At 44.8% G+C, this 19,191-nt stretch overlaps 1 protein-coding gene and 1 long non-coding RNA gene across 2 annotated transcripts in view; one reads left to right on the plus strand and one right to left on the minus strand.

The window, feature by feature from the left end:
• LOC142557150 (uncharacterized) overlaps positions 1-19,191 on the minus strand; it is a 76,482-nt gene that overhangs the window by 24,837 nt on the left and 32,454 nt on the right. The gene's annotated exons all lie outside the window — the stretch shown is intronic.
• The window catches only part of LOC142557149 (prolyl 4-hydroxylase subunit alpha-2-like), a 40,630-nt gene continuing 29,679 nt past the window's right edge, over positions 8,241-19,191 (plus strand). Inside the window, exons 1-2 of the mRNA XM_075668802.1 lie at positions 8,241-9,324; positions 10,514-10,968. Coding sequence (XP_075524917.1) covers positions 10,949-10,968 — 20 coding nt within the window. The 5' untranslated portion in view covers positions 8,241-9,324; positions 10,514-10,948. The remainder of the gene's footprint in view (positions 9,325-10,513; positions 10,969-19,191) is intronic.

Here is a 19,191-nt window from a genome sequence, read left to right on the forward strand (position 1 = left end):
GAGAAAACTGAAGGGAAAGCACCCCGACATCGTATGCAAAACAACGCGCTTTCCTTTTGTCGCTCGGGCTCGCATGCAAAACACCAACTGCTAGAATAACGGTGAGAAACAACAAAAGAAGCACGCGAAAGTGTCATGCGACATACGGCAATGCGACAACGCCGGACAGCGCGTCACCGTGACACGCACGTTAAACAAAGCAGCTGCGACTCAAGCTGTCAGCACAACGTGCCACTGTTCCGCGAGTACACACCCAAAAAAAAAAAAAAACGTAGCAGCACAGTCGTCACTCTGGCTTGTAAGTATACAGCGAGGACGCCGTAGTCAACCGCTCAAAAACTCTTGCGAACACAGCGGCAGTCTTTATATTACGCCCCGACTGGAGCATCTCACGCGCTCTCACGCACAGCAGCTTACATGCTAATCAAGCACTTGATCATGCGTGGAGCATGCGCTCGGAGCTGCGGGTACAAGGCTCAGTCCTTTTTTTTTTTCTTTTCACGGCCATTAAGGAAAACAAAGCAGCGTAACTCGTGCCTCATAAAGAGAAGGCAGAAGTCAGAAGTCAGAACAGCACGACCTGGGATGCGCAGAAGACCACGGGGTCTCTCGGTATACGGCTAAGACGTCAAATAATCTCCCCGAGTGTGGACACCTGCAGTAAACAAGGTTTCACAGCAGCGGCATTTTGTCTGAAAACCACGTACCGTGGTACATGATTATTATACATTCAAAAGGAAAAATATTCAGCCATCAAAATCGCTTTATTTTCGTTTAATTTCGCGAAATGCAGGGCCTATGAGCCACCAGTAATGACTACTACTCCCATTCATCCGAAAGCGTGCAGTTGTGAACTTATGGATGATTAGTTATGAATAGCCATAACTATTCAGGTCAGGTCCTTAAAGGACGCTGCAAAGGGGTGTAGCTTAAAGGAAGGGATATGTTAAAAATCATCCACTTATATTCCGTATAATATCATACATTTCCATAGGCTCAATATTATGCGCATGGTTAACTACGTTCAAAGCGATAAGTCGCACGCTGTTGGAACGAGAACGCGCAAGCGATGGCGACCAATGCCAGCAGGAAGGTCGTATCCGTCTTTGACATTGATTTGACTACTCATGTAGTCGTCATCATGATGATGATGATGATGATGATGATGTAGTCGTGCAAGTGTTCATTTATCTAAACATCTGTTAAGTTGTAGCAATTTTTCATATTACTATCGAAATAGGCAATTTACTTATTTGAATAAGAATGTTAACAAGAAATAACAAGGATGAGAACATGAACAAGCGCATACAAGCAAAATCATTGTTATGAATCAAGCATGTCATTGACCAAATAGTCAAAACAAAATTATGTCTTGAGATCAGTACGGTATCCTTGTTCCTACTCTATAAACGCGGTGGCACTTTTCAATTTCTCAATATATTTTGAACAAGCGACCTGTACATATTTCGAAAGGTTATTTTGTTTTGACAATATTATCAGTGACTGGCTTCAATGCTAACGATTATTTTATCAGAGCAGACCGCATTCGTCAAAGTCTCGACCAAAGTAGAATACTGGTTACCGGAAACTTGTCTCCGAAGCCGACGAAATTTACGTGAGTCAAAAGTAATCGCCTCGCCAAGCTGCCATTTTCAGTTGTAGAGAAGAAACAGTAATACATTCTTTTCTCTTGCTGGAATTTACTCAGTTGGAGTCGCGCGGAAATCAGCACATTGAGGACGGCGGTAGTCCTATAAGCTACTGTGACACTGAATTTGCCCGTTCGACTGGCCTATTAATGAACCCCAGTCAAATGGGCGTATTCTGTGTCGCTTTTAACGAGGGCGCTTCACCGTTAGTGTCATTCGGAGAATATATTGCACATAAAGGTTTCCTGATGCTAGCTGCAAAACGCACATGACAGTGAGTCGACCTTGGCTGTATATATAATGGGCCTGCACTGTGGACATGGTATCTGTGTGAAAGTGAAAGTATAGGCCACAGCAAACGGTCTGTATACAGTAAAGGGAGAATGAAAGTCATATTGCGCCAATCGTTTTTTTTATTTTATTTTTATGTTTTGTCATTGGCTGGTAGGAAGCCATTTTTTCGTTATCACCGGTATCAGCCACTCAATTCAATGGATGATAACAAATCAATATAATAGAAGGAATATAACAGAATATGGCCCCACGCTAAGGCTTCATTTTTCGCCCTACAACACAACGTCCTGTCTAGAATTCCGACAGACCCACGAAATCTACCGCGAGATATTAAGCAAAACGCTAGTGGACACTTGGCTGTCTCTTTTTACGTGCGTATGGATACTTGACATCAGTCTGGGTATATTTTTTGCCCCCGAAAGAGAATGTTCTTCGCCTCATTGCTTCTAACTAAGCAGTGGCTCCCGCTGTGTGTGTCTTTCTTCCTTTATCTTTCTGTCTCCCTTTACGCCTCCCCCAGTGCAGGCGAGCAAACTGGATGTTTGCCTTCCGGTTAACGTCCCCGCCTTTCGCTGTCACACCTTTCCCTCTTTCTGTCTTTAGCTTGACGCACGATCCGTGCAGCGAATATTATTCCACGCTCCTTTATTTATTTATTTATTTATTTATTTATTTTATTTAGTAATACTGCAGGCCTTAGAAGGCCCAGGCAGGAAGGGAAGGTACATACAAAAAAAGAAAACACAATAGATTGACGAAGGAGTAAAAAAAAAAAAAAACTCCGGAAAAAATGTAATAGAAAGTACAACTGCATAATGAGTAAAGCACCTATAAATAATGCGTAGAAAGTGGCAGATACAAATTGAAACACTGTTTCACAAGCACAATTTCAAAGCACAGGAAATGTAATAGAAAAAAAGGAGGAGTGCGTAATTCAAAATTGCTACAACGCGCAAATCAATAAAAATTGCACAACACAACGATACAAATCGAAACGAGATTTCGTAAGAACAAGCACTAATATTAGATAGTAATAGACGCTATTGAGTCAGTGCTGAGAAGTTTGTTATAGGGTAGGCTGTTCCATTCCGTTACTGTTCGAGGGAAAAAGGAAGACATAAAGACACTGGTTCTACCATTATAAGGCGTTAATGATGCAGCGTGGCGATGTCTTGTTCGGCGGGCAGTAAGGGGGGTTATGCAAGGTTCGGGAGAAAGAGATAGTTTATTCTTACTCAGCAAGAAGAGAAATTTAAGCGTGTGAATTTTTCTTCTTAGTTGCAAAGACTGAATATTGTGTTCAGCCATTAACTGAGTTGGGGAATCACTTGAGCAATATTTAGAGAAGATGAACCTTACTGCTTTACGTTGTATCATTTCTAGCGCATCGATGTTAGATTTAGTATAGGGATCCCATACAATAGCTACATACTCGAGCTTAGGACGGACAAGAGAGGTGTAGGCTATAAGACGGGTTTCAGACGGAGCGTGTTTTAATTGATGCCTGAGGTAGCAAAGCTTCTTAAAAGCAGAGTCGCAAAGATGGGAGATGTGCGAGTTCCAACTAAGGTTACTGGCTATTGTAACACCGAGGTATTTATATTCATTCACTTCCGTAAGAGGTTTGGATGCTAGGCTATTGCTAAACGACAATTTATTAATTTTTCTAGTGATTTTCCTAAATACTGTTTTATCAATTTTTAAGCTGCATATCCCAGCGCGCACACGAAGCTAGTATGTCTTGAAGGTTAGAGCTTAGAATAACTTGATCTTGTCGGCAAGTGATCTCATTAAAGAGGAGGCAGTCATCAGCAAACAGTTTTATTTGTGCGGGTTGAGTAACAGTGTCTACAATGTCATTAATATATATGTTAAATAATAATGGTCCAAGAACACTACCCTGGGGAACACCAGAAGTGACAGGAAGGGTGCTGGAAGAGCAATTATCAACTACTACGAATTGCGTACGGTTAGAAATATAAGCGCGAATCCAATTTACGAGATGTGAAGGAATGTTGAAATGTTCAAGTTTTTCTATTAGCTTTGCGTGCGATTCAAGATCAAATGCTTTCCTGAAGTCCAAGAATATGATGTCAGCTTGCCTTGATTTGTCGATAGTGCAAGCGAGACTGTGAACTACAGTGGTTAATTGGGTTACAGTGGAGAGGCCCTTTCGAAAACCATGCTGCATAGGGGATAGAATGGCTCTATCGTCGAGAAATTTATTGATTTCAGAAGCAATAATATGTTCCAAAAGTTTGCAACAAGATGAAGTTAGTGAAATGGGACGATAGTTTGCCACTAGTGATGGATCGCCTGTTTTTAGTATTGGAACAATACGAGCAGAAAGCCAGTCGTTAGGGAGCACCACTGACGAAAGGGATGCACGAAAGATAATTACGAGAAAGCGAGATAGCATTTCAGCCTACCTGTGAAGAAACACGTTTGGTAGGTTATCAGGCCCAGGAGATGATTTCGTTTTAATAGTCAGAAGCATAGAAAAGACGCCAGACAAAGAAATAAAACTAAAATCATTGTTGTGTGCTACGCCATTCACACGAGGGGAAACGGGCGAGTTCGAAAAGACACTGTTAAAATAAGCATTGAAGTGAACAGCGATATCTTGTTTAGCGACGACAGGATTGCCCTCATGCATAATATGGTCAGCTGATTTCCTTTTTTTTTTACTAAGATAACCCCAAAACTTGGAAGGAGCAGTTCTGATGAAGTTAGGAACTGTGAACTGGTAATAGCGAAGTTTAGCAACACTGATAGCCTCATTTAATTTTGCTTGGTAGGGTACTACTATGTCACGAGAAATACCCTGTCGTCTTAGTCGTTTGACCTTTCTCTTTATGTGCACTATGTCACGCGTCATCCAGGGAGTAGCTCTATATGTCTTCTTGATTTTATTTGGAATGAAGTTGTCAATACAGTGCGTACAAATATCCTTAAGTTCACCCCAAAGTTGAACGGTGTCATGTCCCCCAAAACCGCTAAGACGAAAGTCAAGATAATCAAGTATGCTCTCATCCCTGGCGCGTGAAAAATCTTTTACAGTAATAGTTTTACAATGAGTAGATCTGAGAGGATCAAGGTAGCAAGAAAAAGCCACAAGTTCATGATCAGAAATGCCATGTTCAACAGAGACAGAATAATTATCTAAAGTCCGGCTAATAAACACAAGGTCAAGTATTGAGGCAGAAGTAGTGCAAATTCGTGTTGGCTCAGTAACCACTTGCTGAAAGTTCTGCATCAAGATTATGTTACGCAAATGCTCATTATTCATATTAACATCAGCGCTAGGAGTTCCGTGAATCCAGTCAACTCCCGGAAGATTGAAATCACCTATGAGAAAAATTTTTTCGTGCACAAAAGACGCCATGTGATCACGCAGATCATTGAGAAATTGCGGAGCGGAATCGGGAGCGCGGTAAACAGCAAAAATCAAAACAGAAGCATTATGGCATAAAATTTTTAAAGAGATCACTTCAAGATTATCAGCTTGACGTAGGAGAACTGCCGAAATATCTTGTCTCACCAAAATAGCAACACCGCCACCTCTAGTATGTCTATCCCGACGGAAAGCACGGTAATTAGAGGGAAAGACATCCGTATCTTCTATTTCGTCATACAGCTATGTTTCTGTGATGACGAGAATGTGTGGCTTACGCGCAAGAATTATCGCGTCAAGCTGATCACTCTTGTTGATAGCACTGCGTGCATTGATATTTAAGATTCGGAATTCTTGAGGGGGAGCAAGTCAATCCTTTTTTGAAGTACTGCGATAGTGGTGGATTTTAATCCGGGTGTTCGTGGCATCATTCCATATAATGTATTCATTGTTGACCCGCAGTTTCGTGTCTATCAAAGTAACTTTTTTGCCCTCTTTCTTTTCAGCCTTCGCGCTGTCCCAAATCAATTTACGTTTTCTGAGGGTTTCATGCGAATAATCATTTTGTACAGAAATTCTGGTCCCTTTTAGCTTGTGGGCGTTTTTTAAGATCGCACGTTTTTCATTGACGTCCTGAAAGAACATAATATCGGGTCTTTGTTTACCAGTCTTCCCTAAACGGTGGATTCTTCCAATCGAGCTGCAATTTACGTTCAGCATATGGGAAAATATGTCGGTCACAATTTTTTGCTTAAGCTCTGTTTCTGTTTCAGCGGCTTCCTCCCGAAGGCCAAATAGTATTAAATTGGAACGCCTACTCCTATCTTCGAATTCTACTATCTTGGTTTCTAGAGGTTTAACGGTTTGTTCGAGTTCATCAACACGAGCGACACGTTTTTCTAAAACAGTGAAACGATTGCCCCAATCAGTAAAAAGTTTTTCCACGTTATTCTGCTGCGTTCTAAGCATCGCCATGTCTTCAACTAACTTAGTTTGTCCTGCCAGTGTATCTTTATCTCATAATCACAGCTTGCTGTCTAGTAAGGAAAAAGAAGACAGGAAGCCGTAAGAAAAAATATGATAATTACTTTTACAGCTGGCGAACCTTACGGCCGCCCTCTGCCTCTCGAGCGCGCATGCGTGAGCGAAGCCGCCAGCTAGCGCAGCAGTGATAACAGAGCGGGCATGTGGACGCAATGTTTCCTGGCGGCGCCTAGAAAATGAAAACTAAGAATCGCGATAAGTAGCCGTCGCCACACCGCTCGGATAACGTTACTCCTGCGTTACTTTTTCTCACTCAGACAGAAAGCGCCTGCCAAGATCGCCGCTTGGACCTTTGACAGTGCAACGGTGCGCCACCACCCTCACGTCCTTTTCACTGCAGCTTTTCCACACAAACCCGGTATAGGAAATGCGCAAACAGAGTCAAATTAAAGGTGCAGGTTCAACGCATCTCTTAAGACACACAAACCGTCCCTCTCTTGTAAATATTGAAAAGCAGTGGTGTGCTTGGCCTAAGCTGGTTCACATTTTACCCTCCGCGAGGTTGCAGGTGACAGTGTAATTGCCGACCTGCAGAAGGTGCATCAGATGCGTCATAAGCGCTAATGTGTGAGCAAGCTTCTGTGACGATCACCCAACCCTCATCCAATTAATTACGTTTTGTGCTTTTTTTGTGTATTATATATTGACCTATAGATATATATGGTCCTAAATGATTTGTTCACTTATGGCCGTGATATTTCTGTGGACAACTTATTATGAAATAGGCTTGTTTAATTGCTAGGTACATGGACTTGGGAATAGCGGTACATAGTACTTATGGAGCCACAGAGGCAAGTTCAGAAGCAGAGTAATCTATCTTAACTTTTTTTTTATGTCGCTCTAGTGAGATAATTTTATATAACCGCTTGTACACTTATACGGAGAAAGCAGCGACGGCCAACACAGTGACAAGAATATTAGCAAGCTCGCTCGTAGAAGGACTTGTTGTTGGGCTAGTTGGGTGTTTGCTTACCGACATCACGTAGCGCGAAGACAAAATTACACACAATGTGCACAGAACAGCGCCTGTGACGTGTTTTGTCTCTCTTCTGTGTAATTTTGTCTTCGCGCCATACATTATGTCGGTAAGACATGACATTCAAGCACTCGTATGTCTGAAAACAGCATTTCCGATAACCAGTACAGTTTCTTCGGGCATTATGGTATCATGCGACCTTGTGAATTATAACTAACAGTGCCAAGGTAGAACAGGGACACAAGACAAAATTGAGGAACACATGGCGCTCAATTCATTTGTCCACTCTATTTGGTCTAAGTTGTACATACGTGCACTTAGTCTAAATATGTTTAAACAACTAGTCGAAACATGCACCTTGCTTCGTAACCTCGGGTGCAAACGTGAACACGTCTGCGTCACACGCGCGCACCTTGAAATATCGCCTGAAGGTGTCGGTCCCCACGAAACCATGGACCCCACCAGAACGGAAGCCACGTTGCACTAAGAAGACGTTGGCCCGCCTCGTGTCAGAGAAAACTGAAGCACGTGGAAGAAGCAGAGATGAAGCCGAAGACTTTCGTCAACGCCGCGTCGCCTGCGGGATAAACGTCTGAAACCGCGCCGACTCAGCCGCGGAGGTCAGATCTCCCGACTCGCCTCCCAGCGGGAGACCACATCGCTTACCCGCTGACCACGGAAAGACGCTAGCGCAGATAAGCAAATAAAAAACAAAATACACGCCACAGTCAAAGCAGACCAAACGCTGAGGAAGAAAAAAAACAAAAGAAACAAATAGAAAGAGCAAAGCGCAAAATGAAAGTCTTCGCTTGCGTGCCTAAGCGCATGCGAGCGCGGACTCGAAACACTTTCGCGCGCCACGGGGCACATGCTCTTGGGACGTCCGGGCAGCGAAAGGATCGACGTGGCGATCGCCGGCTGGCCTTGCCTAGCGTCGATAGTGACGACAGCGGCCCCCAAAAAGCGACGCCGGGGCACCTTAGCGCGTATACGTGGGAAAACGAAGACGGAGGGGCCGGGAGCCGACCGCTTCGCACCAATAAGCACCTCAGCAGGGCTATAGCGTAACCAAGACCACTGCAGAGCCGAACGTCCGGAAGAGACCGTTGTCGATCGGGCGCGAGTAGAAGAGGTCCGGGCAGACAGCAACCCCCCGACACCGTTCTATTTTACATTTTGCTGCCCGCGTCGCAAGGTCAGTCCGGAGACGAGGCAGCGGCGAACGTTCCTCTTTATTCGGCGAACGGGCGCCAACAGGAGTTCCGCCTCTCCCGCGAAGTGGGCGAAGGTTCCGTTTTGTTTTTGTTTTTTTCTCCAATAATATTTGTTGAAGTGGTCGAACTGCTTTTGTGAACCGGCATCGCTGCTAAATCGCGTGTCATCGACGCCAAGACTTGCCGTTGATCTCCAGTCGCGAGGCTGTCTCTTTTATTTTGATTGCCAGCTTTTCGCCGAATCCCGCGCAAGTGTTGCCACAGGCTTCCCTCGGAAGACGAGGACGGACAAAGCAACAGAGAGAATGAGTATCTGACAAACGGCACGCCAGGCACAACGTTTGCCGAAGAGCTAAAGGGACGGCGTTGTTTATTCTGCCGAGAGGGACTTCGTTACTGCTCAGACGTTCCATAGCGTTCGTCGTGTGCTTGCCGGAACTTCTGTTTCTTCGAAGAAAGTGAACCCTGCCGTACGTGCAAGTTACGGGATGCTAGACAGAAGGTAGCGGAGGCGTCGAGTTAGCTAAACGTCGAACTCTCCTCGGCCGGACAACAGCGAAGCGACGACAGAGCGAAGCGTCTACAAAGGGATTGTGTGACGACAACTTTCGAACGTCTGCCGTCGAGCGGAGCTTCACGCTTGCGCACATTGCTCAAGCAGAGGATAACCACCACGTATTCCCACCATTGGTGCCGTTGCTACTGGTGCATCGTAAGCCTCAGAAAACGTCAGAAGAGCGTCCTTGTTAAAAGGTGAGGAGGAGCTTTTTTCTGCGTGGAAATTTTTTTTTTCATACGAAGAGTGAGCGCAATTCCTGAGAGTCCAAAAGAAGGAAAAAGAAGGATTCCAACACAGGTAATCTTGTCTGAACTAAGTGCATTGGAGGAGAATAGAAACCCAACCCCAAATTACCACTCGTCTTAGCCCCTTCTGGTACTGTGTGCACAGATGTACGCACCGCGATAGAGAACCAAAATGAAAAGCATGATAAAAACAACGATATTGAAATTGTATCGCATACATGTTGAAACACTTCTGATTGGACTAATGCTGCAAGTTCGATATCTGATTTTTTTTAATAAAGCGAGTTGGAGCCGATGACTGGTTGTTCGCTCTCGGCGTGAGTATGCGGTAATGTAACGGGTTCACTTTTTGTTTCACAATGTTTTACGTCACGGATATTTTTTAAGTGGTTTGACAGGTGCCCTTTCAAGTATTTAAGACATGAAATAGTTGCTTTTCTTGTACCTGATGTCCTGTAGAGAGTTCTCAACACGGAGCCCAAATCCTGTAAACTTGAACAATAACCGCTAGAGAACCTAAAATTACTAACGCATTCTGTGGCTGTACGCTTGTCACCATTGCAGATATGCAAGAAATATTGCAGCACCGAATTTTTCAACGCACATAAACAATTGCTGCCTCAAATAACCAGAGAAGGAAATCGTGCTTTGCTTCGTCTGTCAAGTCTAACATTGATCAATGGTAGCCAAACAAGAAAGAATTCACCTTGAAGCCAACCGTTTTGTCGAGAAAGCTTGCCTTTGCAGGCCTGACTTAGTAAAGCTAGTCTTCAAGACGCTTGAGAAAAATAAATCTCGTTCTTGAAACGTTGACTCCAGCATGAGGGTTCCCTTGTTTCGCCACTCTAGATTGCTTTAAAGCGGGAATGATCTGTCTTCCTTGAAGCTTGAAATCTATGCAATAGTATAGTTTCGACGTTTTTCGAGAGCCAATAATTTCTCGTCTACACTGGAGACGAGAGGGTACACAATCTTGTGCTGTTTTTTGGCTGCGTATCATGACGCGATGTGGTTTTCAATACAACAATCGTCAGCATGATCATTGAAAAGGCGAATGATACGAAGAGTTCTGTCAAAATTCTGCCCAAACAAGTCTGCAATCGATATCGCAATCTTCACCTTGCGTTTCTTATTGCAGGAAAGGAACAACTATTTCAGCATCGTACAGCTGCTGTGGTGGTTGCAAGATTTGAGCTTCGACCTTCCCCGACGATTTAGCATCTCGTGCATCTGTTGTTCGGTCAGAAAAGTTTTCATCTCAGTTGAAAGAAAACGCCTAAACAACTCTTAACCGGTCAAGGGCGTGAGTTGAGGGTTTTTCTGCCATAGAATCAACTAGGTATCAAGTCAGAGCAGTAGTGAAACTGTTCACGTACCGTTCGACGTGAGGTACTTGGCCAGCCCGAACAAGAAGGAAATCCAGCGCCTAAATCCAAGGACTCGGGAACAGTGCCACGCATTCACTTCGGACGCCGCACTAAACTCTCGGAGAAAGTGCGCGTTACGGCCAAGCAACCCCAGAGAGAACCTCGGCAGTAAAACACAAATAAGCCAAGGACCAATCGGCGGAGCTATGGGTGCCAAGATGCGCAGGTGAGAAATGTTAAACGTTCGCTCCCTTTCCTGCTTTTTATTTCATTATATTTAGCTCGCCAGCATATAGCGTATACTTAAAGAAGCATCGGGCTGCCTGAAAGTAGTGCTTTTGAATTCATGTTGTCTCTCATTTGTGAATGATTCAGGTGTTTTTTTTTCTTTTTTGCGGCCTGTTTCCTACTGTCACGCTTCCCTGAATCGCGATATGAAGGTGCACGGTTCATAGAGCGGGCTTCTGCTTAGGAGCCGTACGTAATTTGCGTCTCGTATAATGGGCTCATCAGTGTGCAATGCAGAGTGAGCGCTGCTGTCAATGAGACCATATGAGTCTAGGGCACGAGCGAATTTTTCTCCACGCTCACAAATCGGCTTAGCAGCAGATGACTTGCGGTTGGGGAGGCCGCATCTTCAATGCATTCACAAAGCCTCAGTGGGCACTTTTTCTTCACATTTCCGTGCTTAAGCTGACGCACATAAAAAATTAATCAATCTACATTAAAATACATGATCAGAAACAGTGTTACAGAGGCAAAAAGCAGCGCTATAAGAGACTGCAAATGAAGATTCCCTGACGACTACGCCAGAATATTCAAGCCAGAAACGGTATGTGTCGCCCACGACACCTACTGCGCAATTCTGTAACTCTGATTGGCAACGTCACACACCGTGGTTGCTCAGCAGATGGAATGCAGCATTCACTGCTGAGAACGAGCTCGTGGGATTCAACTCCTGGCCTCCAGTGTTGCATTACGCGGGATGCTCAACGCAAAAACCTCGCGTAGAAATACTGTAGTTGAGACTGCAGCATTTCTACGCGAGGTTTTTCCATTGAGCAAGTGCTGCTGTGGCCCCCCGACTTGCTTACTTTTTTTTTTCGGCTGCAACGCACGACGACGATATTCACAGGTCAGCGACGACCGCAAACACGGGGCCGGTATGGGCACGACGACTTAGTGGTCGCTCACACGTTGCGTACCTATGGGATTTAACAGATGAGTTCTGCAGTGTCTCTATCTGCGTTCTTTCTTCTTCAGCGACGGCCAGACAATAGTAAAGATTGCGTGTGTTGTTTGTTTCAAGTCGGAAACGAATGCACTACAGACGAATGCAAAATGTACTAACTCTGAACACACCAGGAACCGCAGTGCGTTACTAATTAAAGTAGCGCACATGTGAAAAACTTGGGCGCCTCTGCTGCAGTGAAGCACCAAAACGACACGCCTGGGCACATGCTGCAAAATACAGGAAGTACGACAGAACCGCACCCAGAAACACAATTTGTGAGTGCTGGAAGAAGGAAGGGGGGATAATAAGATTTATCTCTGAAAGTTTAAAGTGTTCCTGGGTCATGGGACCCTATGACGTGAAACTATTCCAACCTCCTGAGGTCAAATTCACATAACCACCGACGCGAACATCGGGCGGTAACCCACAGCGCTGTTTGAAAAGCCGAAGCAAACGCTCTCCTCGTTTATAGGAGGTCAATTTTGTTATGCTTCCAAAGCGAATAGCATGGCCTACATTGAGCGGTTTTTCTCATCTCATTGGCTGACAAGAGGGAAGCAGCACGTACGAGTGGAGAGGGTTTCGATGGGGCCGAGCCAGGGCAGTGAATGTAGATAACCGGATCAGGATCGTGGTGCCAGCACCACCGATTGGTCCGCTGCAGCTTGTGCAACGGAAGGCTAAAAATGCCGCTAAGACGGATCCTCATCAAAGAAGAGTTGGCAGAGCGATGTATTATACGTGATGAAAAGGCTCGCTAGCGTTGCACTGCCACCTAAAATGTTTTATTATATTAGAATAAATACATGCTCCCCGGCATTTCCGAGTAGCCAGTGCCAGAGCGATTGGCAGGCAGCCACCTTTTATTCCTTTGGGAATGGGCAGTCCGCGGCTATTCAGAAAAGAAGAGTTGTTTTGTTTGCCATATTAATCCATCTTTAACGCGTACACGTCACTTTGACGCGGTAAGCTTCCGCGATTTTGTGACCTCGCATGACGGACAAGCGAAGTGGCGGCAGTCAGAAAACCTTTGACAAATAGCAGAGGGCTAATGGCGAAAATAGTCGTCGAATCGGAAATATTCATTTTTTTTTTCGTTGAGGCTAGTCACGCATAACTAGTGTGTCGCGCCATATCAGACGGGGAGATACTGAGGTTTTTCGGAAGGTCGCGTGATAGACAGGCAAAGGGGGGGGGGGGAAGGTTCTGACCAATCGTGGAGAGCTGATTGCAGAATTAGAATAGAAAAGATTGGAATAGCGTTACGTCATAGGGCCGCTGAACCACCCCTTTGTGATTTCTGAGGGTGCAATGAAACAATCGCGCACCTTCTTTGTCAGTGCTCTCGTTTCAACCCGCAAAGAGCAGTACTCTCAGCCACCCTACACACAAACTGGACCAGCGCCCAATGACAGAAAACAAGATCCTTGGAAACTGGCCTACGGGAACATCAGCGCGATCGGCTATGAAGGCGCTGCTGCGGAATTTAAAGGACACTGGACTTTCTGACAGATTGTGGCTTCACTGTGCGACGCAGGATTTTACGGTGACACTGCATAACACTAGGAACGCCTTTGCGGGCTGCGTGACAGTGCCCACAGAAACAGTTTGTGTGTACGTGCTTGTGTGTGTAGTCTTCTTTTTTTTGTTCTTTTGTGTTTAATCCTTCTCTCTCTCACCTGTCGTATCCCCTTGCCCCTCCCCCAGTACAGGGCAGCCAACCGGAGATAATCTCTGGTTAACCTCCCTGTCTTTTCCTTGCCTCTCTCTCTCTCTCTCTCTCTCTCTCTCTCTCTCTCTCTCTCTCTCTCTCTCTCGGGATTGACGAAAAAGAACACAGCCCGCGTATAGCCTACGCTGCTGTGAACGTCTGGGTCAAATTTTGCAGTCTTGCAGGGCGCGTGGCCCTCGCAAGCGCAGCTTCAAAGCCCCCTTTCTCTCAAACGTTCTCTCTTCAACAGAAGCCTGCTCCTCATTCTCTTCTGGAAGCTTTTGTTTCGTGATAAAGTGGATTCCCATACGCGACTGCTATTGGTAGCTGCGGTCTGCTTCGTAACGTAGATACCTCGGCCATCGCCGGGTGTCGCGACGAGCCCGCTTGCTGAGCGCACTGCAGCTCGCAGAAGGTAGTTTTTCTTTTATTTACCTATTTCCAAACTTTCTGATCGTCCTTCGTAAGCAAATGTTGTAGCATTAGCAACTATTGGTGACGCTGCTGTCATTTGAAACGAAACACGAGGTCGACATAAGACACAGTTGCATCGGACAGGCCGACGAAGCCTGTAGTTTCCAGAACGAAATGCCTTTCTGGAGTCAGGCAAGAACTACGCTCAGTAGTCATAACTCGAAACAAATTATACTTACACTCAATGCACGGATTTCAACCTCCCAAACGAAACACAGGTGACTTGCGTGCAGTGCCAATTGTCTATTTTATGAATTCTCGGTTTTAGCTTATCCCGGCCCAGCAGATCATTTCGTTGGCACCATTTAAAGGGATTGGCTTATTGTGACTTGAAGAAACATGGCTTGTTGTGAAAGCAACAAGCGGTAACTGGTCCGCGCAGTGTAAGAAAATTGTTCCAAATACACGGCCGCGATTTCGGTGTGCGCGCCGTCGACGCTCTTGGAGTCTGCACAATAGAGAGTTTAGAATAGGGGCCCCAAACGTTTTGGGGTCCCAAAGAAATAGCGTCGAAGCCACTGCGCATGCGCAAGACGCAAACTGCGTTTGCGTTTTGCGTTGGGAACGCTATTTCACCGATTTAGAGGGAGCCTTAATAGCGGTCCCAAAAGCTTTGCGTCGGCAAACATGGCGGCACCCATCGAAGCGACGGCTCTAACCTAGCACACAACTGCGTTATATTCGCGGAAACGCGTGAAGTTCGCAAGCTAGGAGAATTACTGTGCGATTTTGCTTTTGCGAGTTCCTTTAGTGTCTGGTGAACTAACGCCATGTTTTGCGAATTGCTGATGTCACTATAAAGTGAAAACAAAGCTGCCTGTGAGCCACAAAAGATTAACCATTGTTCTCCTTTTTGCATTGAATTTATATAGCGTAACAAAGGCAGTAATGCAAGAAGCTCTTCTGCTGTTATGGCATCGTGTGAGATAGTTTAAACGTTTGTATTCGGTTCCATTTTGGGATGACAAAGGCAGCTGTAGAATAGTTTGTTTGGCAAGAACCATCTGTATACGTTTGAATATAGCCACGGTATCGAAAGTACAGTTGCTATAATGCCAGTTGTGCTGCTAACATAAACATATTTCGATGAATGGGAGATTCCACGCAGAACAGGTGAAGAATGTGCTATCTTTTGCTGTATAAGTGGGTTATGTACTTTAGTAAAGATGAGACCGACCCTCCCCATGTCGTGCCTGCTACGCGGTGAAGAACATTTATTATGGGGCATGTTTGTTCTTCGAGGGCTTTACTGTGAAAATTCTAAGAAAGTTGCCCCTTTAGTATAACTCCCAGCAATTTGTGTTGTTTCACTGTGCCTAAAGATTGTCGCTCATGGCACAGCTGAAAATCCTTTAGGTATACTGTGGTGAAAGGCAACACAGTCATCTTACTGTAAGACACTTGCATTCCCCTTTCCTTTAAGAATTTGTACACAATGTTCGGGCCTTCCAGCAAAGTTGATTGAACAAGGCTGGTACTTGAACCAGAGGCCCAAATACAAACATCATCCGCATATATGTAGAGTAGTGCAGGTGGAAATATCCGCAGTAAATCCGTCATCACAAAATTAAAGAGAAACAAACTTAAGACACTGCCTTGTGCGACTCCTTCAATAATATTATGGAAGGAACTTTTTCCTCCGCTTGTTTGAATAAATATTGATCTGCCATTCAAGAAGTTCGATTACCACCGTAGCGCCCTTCCAAAAACTCCCAGTTCTAGCAGGCCACACAGTACATGAGCATGGCTCTTTGTGTCGAAGGCTCGGTGATTGTCTAACAGAAACCGCTATTGTGACATTTCCCCTAGCTCGTTCGTGTTCAACATAGGTAACGATATCCAAAATTGCATCCATGGCGCATTGCCACCTTCGAAATCCTTTCATGTAATCGGCAAGAGCTTCCGTTTGCTTAAACCACCATTGTAACCTAGTGTCAATCATTTTCTCCATGACCTTACATAAACACTTTGCATAAGCAGCTCGTCAGACTCACATGACGAAAAGGCTGAAAAGAAAGCGGTGTTTTGCCAGGCTGCAATATCGGTATCACACGTGTCGTTTTGCAAGGGTCAATGACAGACTCCTTTTTCCACAAGTCATTGAGTAATTCCAAAAGTGCCAAGGGACCGCTAGGTTCCATGTCTTGCAACATACCGCATGTAATGTAATCTGGACCTACAGCACTCTTTGTTTTACAAGCCGCAAGCGCACATTTTAGCTCAATCATAGAGAATTCGTAGTCTAATTGTGCGTGGGTTGACTGAAACCAACCACACAAGAGCTTTTTCTTTTGTCATTTCAACTGAACATTCAAACTCAGCACTTGTAACAGATACACTTGTTCTAGTTATAACTTTGCAGAATTTCTCATTTATCACTAACTGTGAAGTACCTTTGGCTATCGCCAGAGCACAAATGGTTGTGTTTGAACGAGAGGGCCGCTTAATGCACGAATAGTCCTCCATACTAGTGAAACTGGTGTCAGTGGAGCCAACGTATCGCAAAATTCACGCCATCTTTTTTTTTCCATAATTTTTGTAGTCGTCTCCGCATGACTCCGTGGATTTGCTGCGAATTTCTATACTTTTCTATATTTCCACTCTGGTGATAAGCTCTTTCTGCTTTTCTTCTAACAGCTCTCAAATGTTTATATTCTCCAGCTGATGTGCACTCGTCAGGAATGGACACTTGTTTCGTACACATTCCCATAGTTTCTTGTATCGCTGATGTGAGTTTCTCTACACCAGCTTCACAATCCACTCGACTGGACAAGTGTTGACGAAAGAGATGCAGTTTGTTATATCCACGTATCTTCGTTTCGCAGTACATTTTAAACGCGGATGTTATATAAGAATTATGAAGTGATCACTTCCATGTGTTCCTGCGTCTTTTGTCCATCCAGCATTGGTAAGAAGATCATTAGAACACATTGTTACGTCTATGCAACTGGCGTAGCTATATCCATGCATGAATATCACACGTCCATCATTCAATACTGAGATTGCATATTTCCGCGCTGCATTGAATGATATTCCCACGGGCATCACAGTGATTACTCCCCTTTGTTACGTTGTGGACGCTAAAGTCCCCACATATGATAACGTTTGATCCTGTGATGTAAAAACTTTTACCAAATTATCAATAGTAATACGTCTCGATGCTTGCATGTATATGCTTGCAACTGTAACACATATTTTAGCGAGATATACGTTGCAGGCTACATACTCAGGAAAATCTGAACTGCTTATCGAATGAGGTGACAGTGCAAATCTGTTCGAACGTAGAGCTATGCTCTACTGTTTCCAGCTGGACAAGAGGACTTATATATTATGTAATTAGGAAGATGGAAGTCATCAGGTATTCCAGCCTCTAGTAGGCACAGCACAGGGAAGTGACATTATGCAACTAACTTGCGAAAGTCAGCAGATTTGGATCGAAATCTATGGGCGTTCCACTGAAATATTACGGCATTTTCGTAACGACTATTCAGGATTCCCATCCGGTAGCACTGATGTGGACAGCTGGCTCATTAATGGCTCCATGGACAACAGTGCCTTTACCTCTGGAAGCTTGTTCGCCTTAGGTAGAGCTGTGACCATTGTTGTAACTGCAGCAAACAACATGGGTAGAATCATCTGTCCAACACTGAGTGGCGCGGTGTTATCCTGGAATGCCGATGTTCCGCTCGCCCTCTGCGGCGATCGCTGAGGAGTGTTTTGAGATCGCTGAGGTTGTCCTAGGCTAGCTCGCTGATATTGTTGTGGCGTGCAGCCTTCAATGGCCGTAGGAGAATGATGAATGTGCTGTCTCTGGTACACTTGCCCAGCTTGCTGCTTTAATGCCGTCGAATACGATGCTTGTTTTGATTTTTGCTCAGTTGCTGTAAACTGGCTATTTTTCGCTGTCCTTATTGCATAAACGTTCGGAAGAGGCTCCTTGTGCCGTGGTTGCTTCCCATGTAATTCATGTTTTGCAAACGGCTCGTTCCTTCCACGTGCTCGTGGTCGTGGCTTTCCTCGTAGTGCTAGAGCACTGTTAGTGAATATAAGAGTTGGCCCTGTGTTGGGGCGCGAACACTTTTGTGGTCAAGGACGTGTGGACAGTCCACCGTGTACCTGTGGCTCCTGTGAGACACTTGCACACTTTATATTGGAGTGTCCCGCATTCGTTACACAACGTGCACTGCTAATTAAGGAATGTTGACTGATTAACCTCAAGTGTACGACCCTTGACGATTGCCTGTTTCTGAGAGGAAGTGCTGCTCAGCGCGACACGGCCATGGAGCCTTGGTAACTTTCATGCAGAAAACTGATTTGGCCTCCCGTTTATGGACATTCTTTCCGTGCTCCTACATTCTTTTGTTCACGCCTCTGTCATTTGTTTATTTCCTATTTTCTTTCCGATGTCTTTGTTTCCTATCTTCTTCACCTCTTCTCCTCTTTTCATTCCCTCCTCCCGAAAGAGTAGGCAGGCATTGTCAGCTTGCTCCCTCCCTGTTTCCTTTGTGTGCTTGTATGTTTCCATACCAAAAGTTAATAATAATAATAATAATAATAGTAATAATAATAATAATGTTTGCGTAGCATGGAAGCGGCTTTGATCTGCGGACATACTGAGAAGGCAGCCGTATGATTACTCGCACAATTTGCACATTTAGGCTGTCGCGCAGACTTTTATTCAGTATGCTCATGGTTCTCGGAGCAGATTTTACATCGACGTGTTCCACGACAGTATTTTGCCAAGTGTCCAAACCTCTGACAGTTATAACACCTCAAGGTAGGACCAAGGTATTCTTCCACCGGGTGGCTGGTGAAGCCCAAGTGGATTCTCTGAGGCATTGCTTTATCATCTCTGAAGTCTAGCATTACACTGTGCAAAGAGCGGGATTAAACTGTACCATTCTCCAGACGGTAGTATCTTGCTTCTAGGTGGGCTGATATTACTACAAAATCTTTCATGAACTCGAACAGTTGTCCTTCAGTGTACTGAAATGGCACGTGACAAATCATTCCGACATTTTGAGTGTACG

The sequence above is a fragment of the Dermacentor variabilis genome, chromosome 9 (assembly GCF_050947875.1).
Source record: "Dermacentor variabilis isolate Ectoservices chromosome 9, ASM5094787v1, whole genome shotgun sequence".
NCBI classification, from domain to species: Eukaryota; Metazoa; Arthropoda; class Arachnida; order Ixodida; family Ixodidae; genus Dermacentor; species Dermacentor variabilis.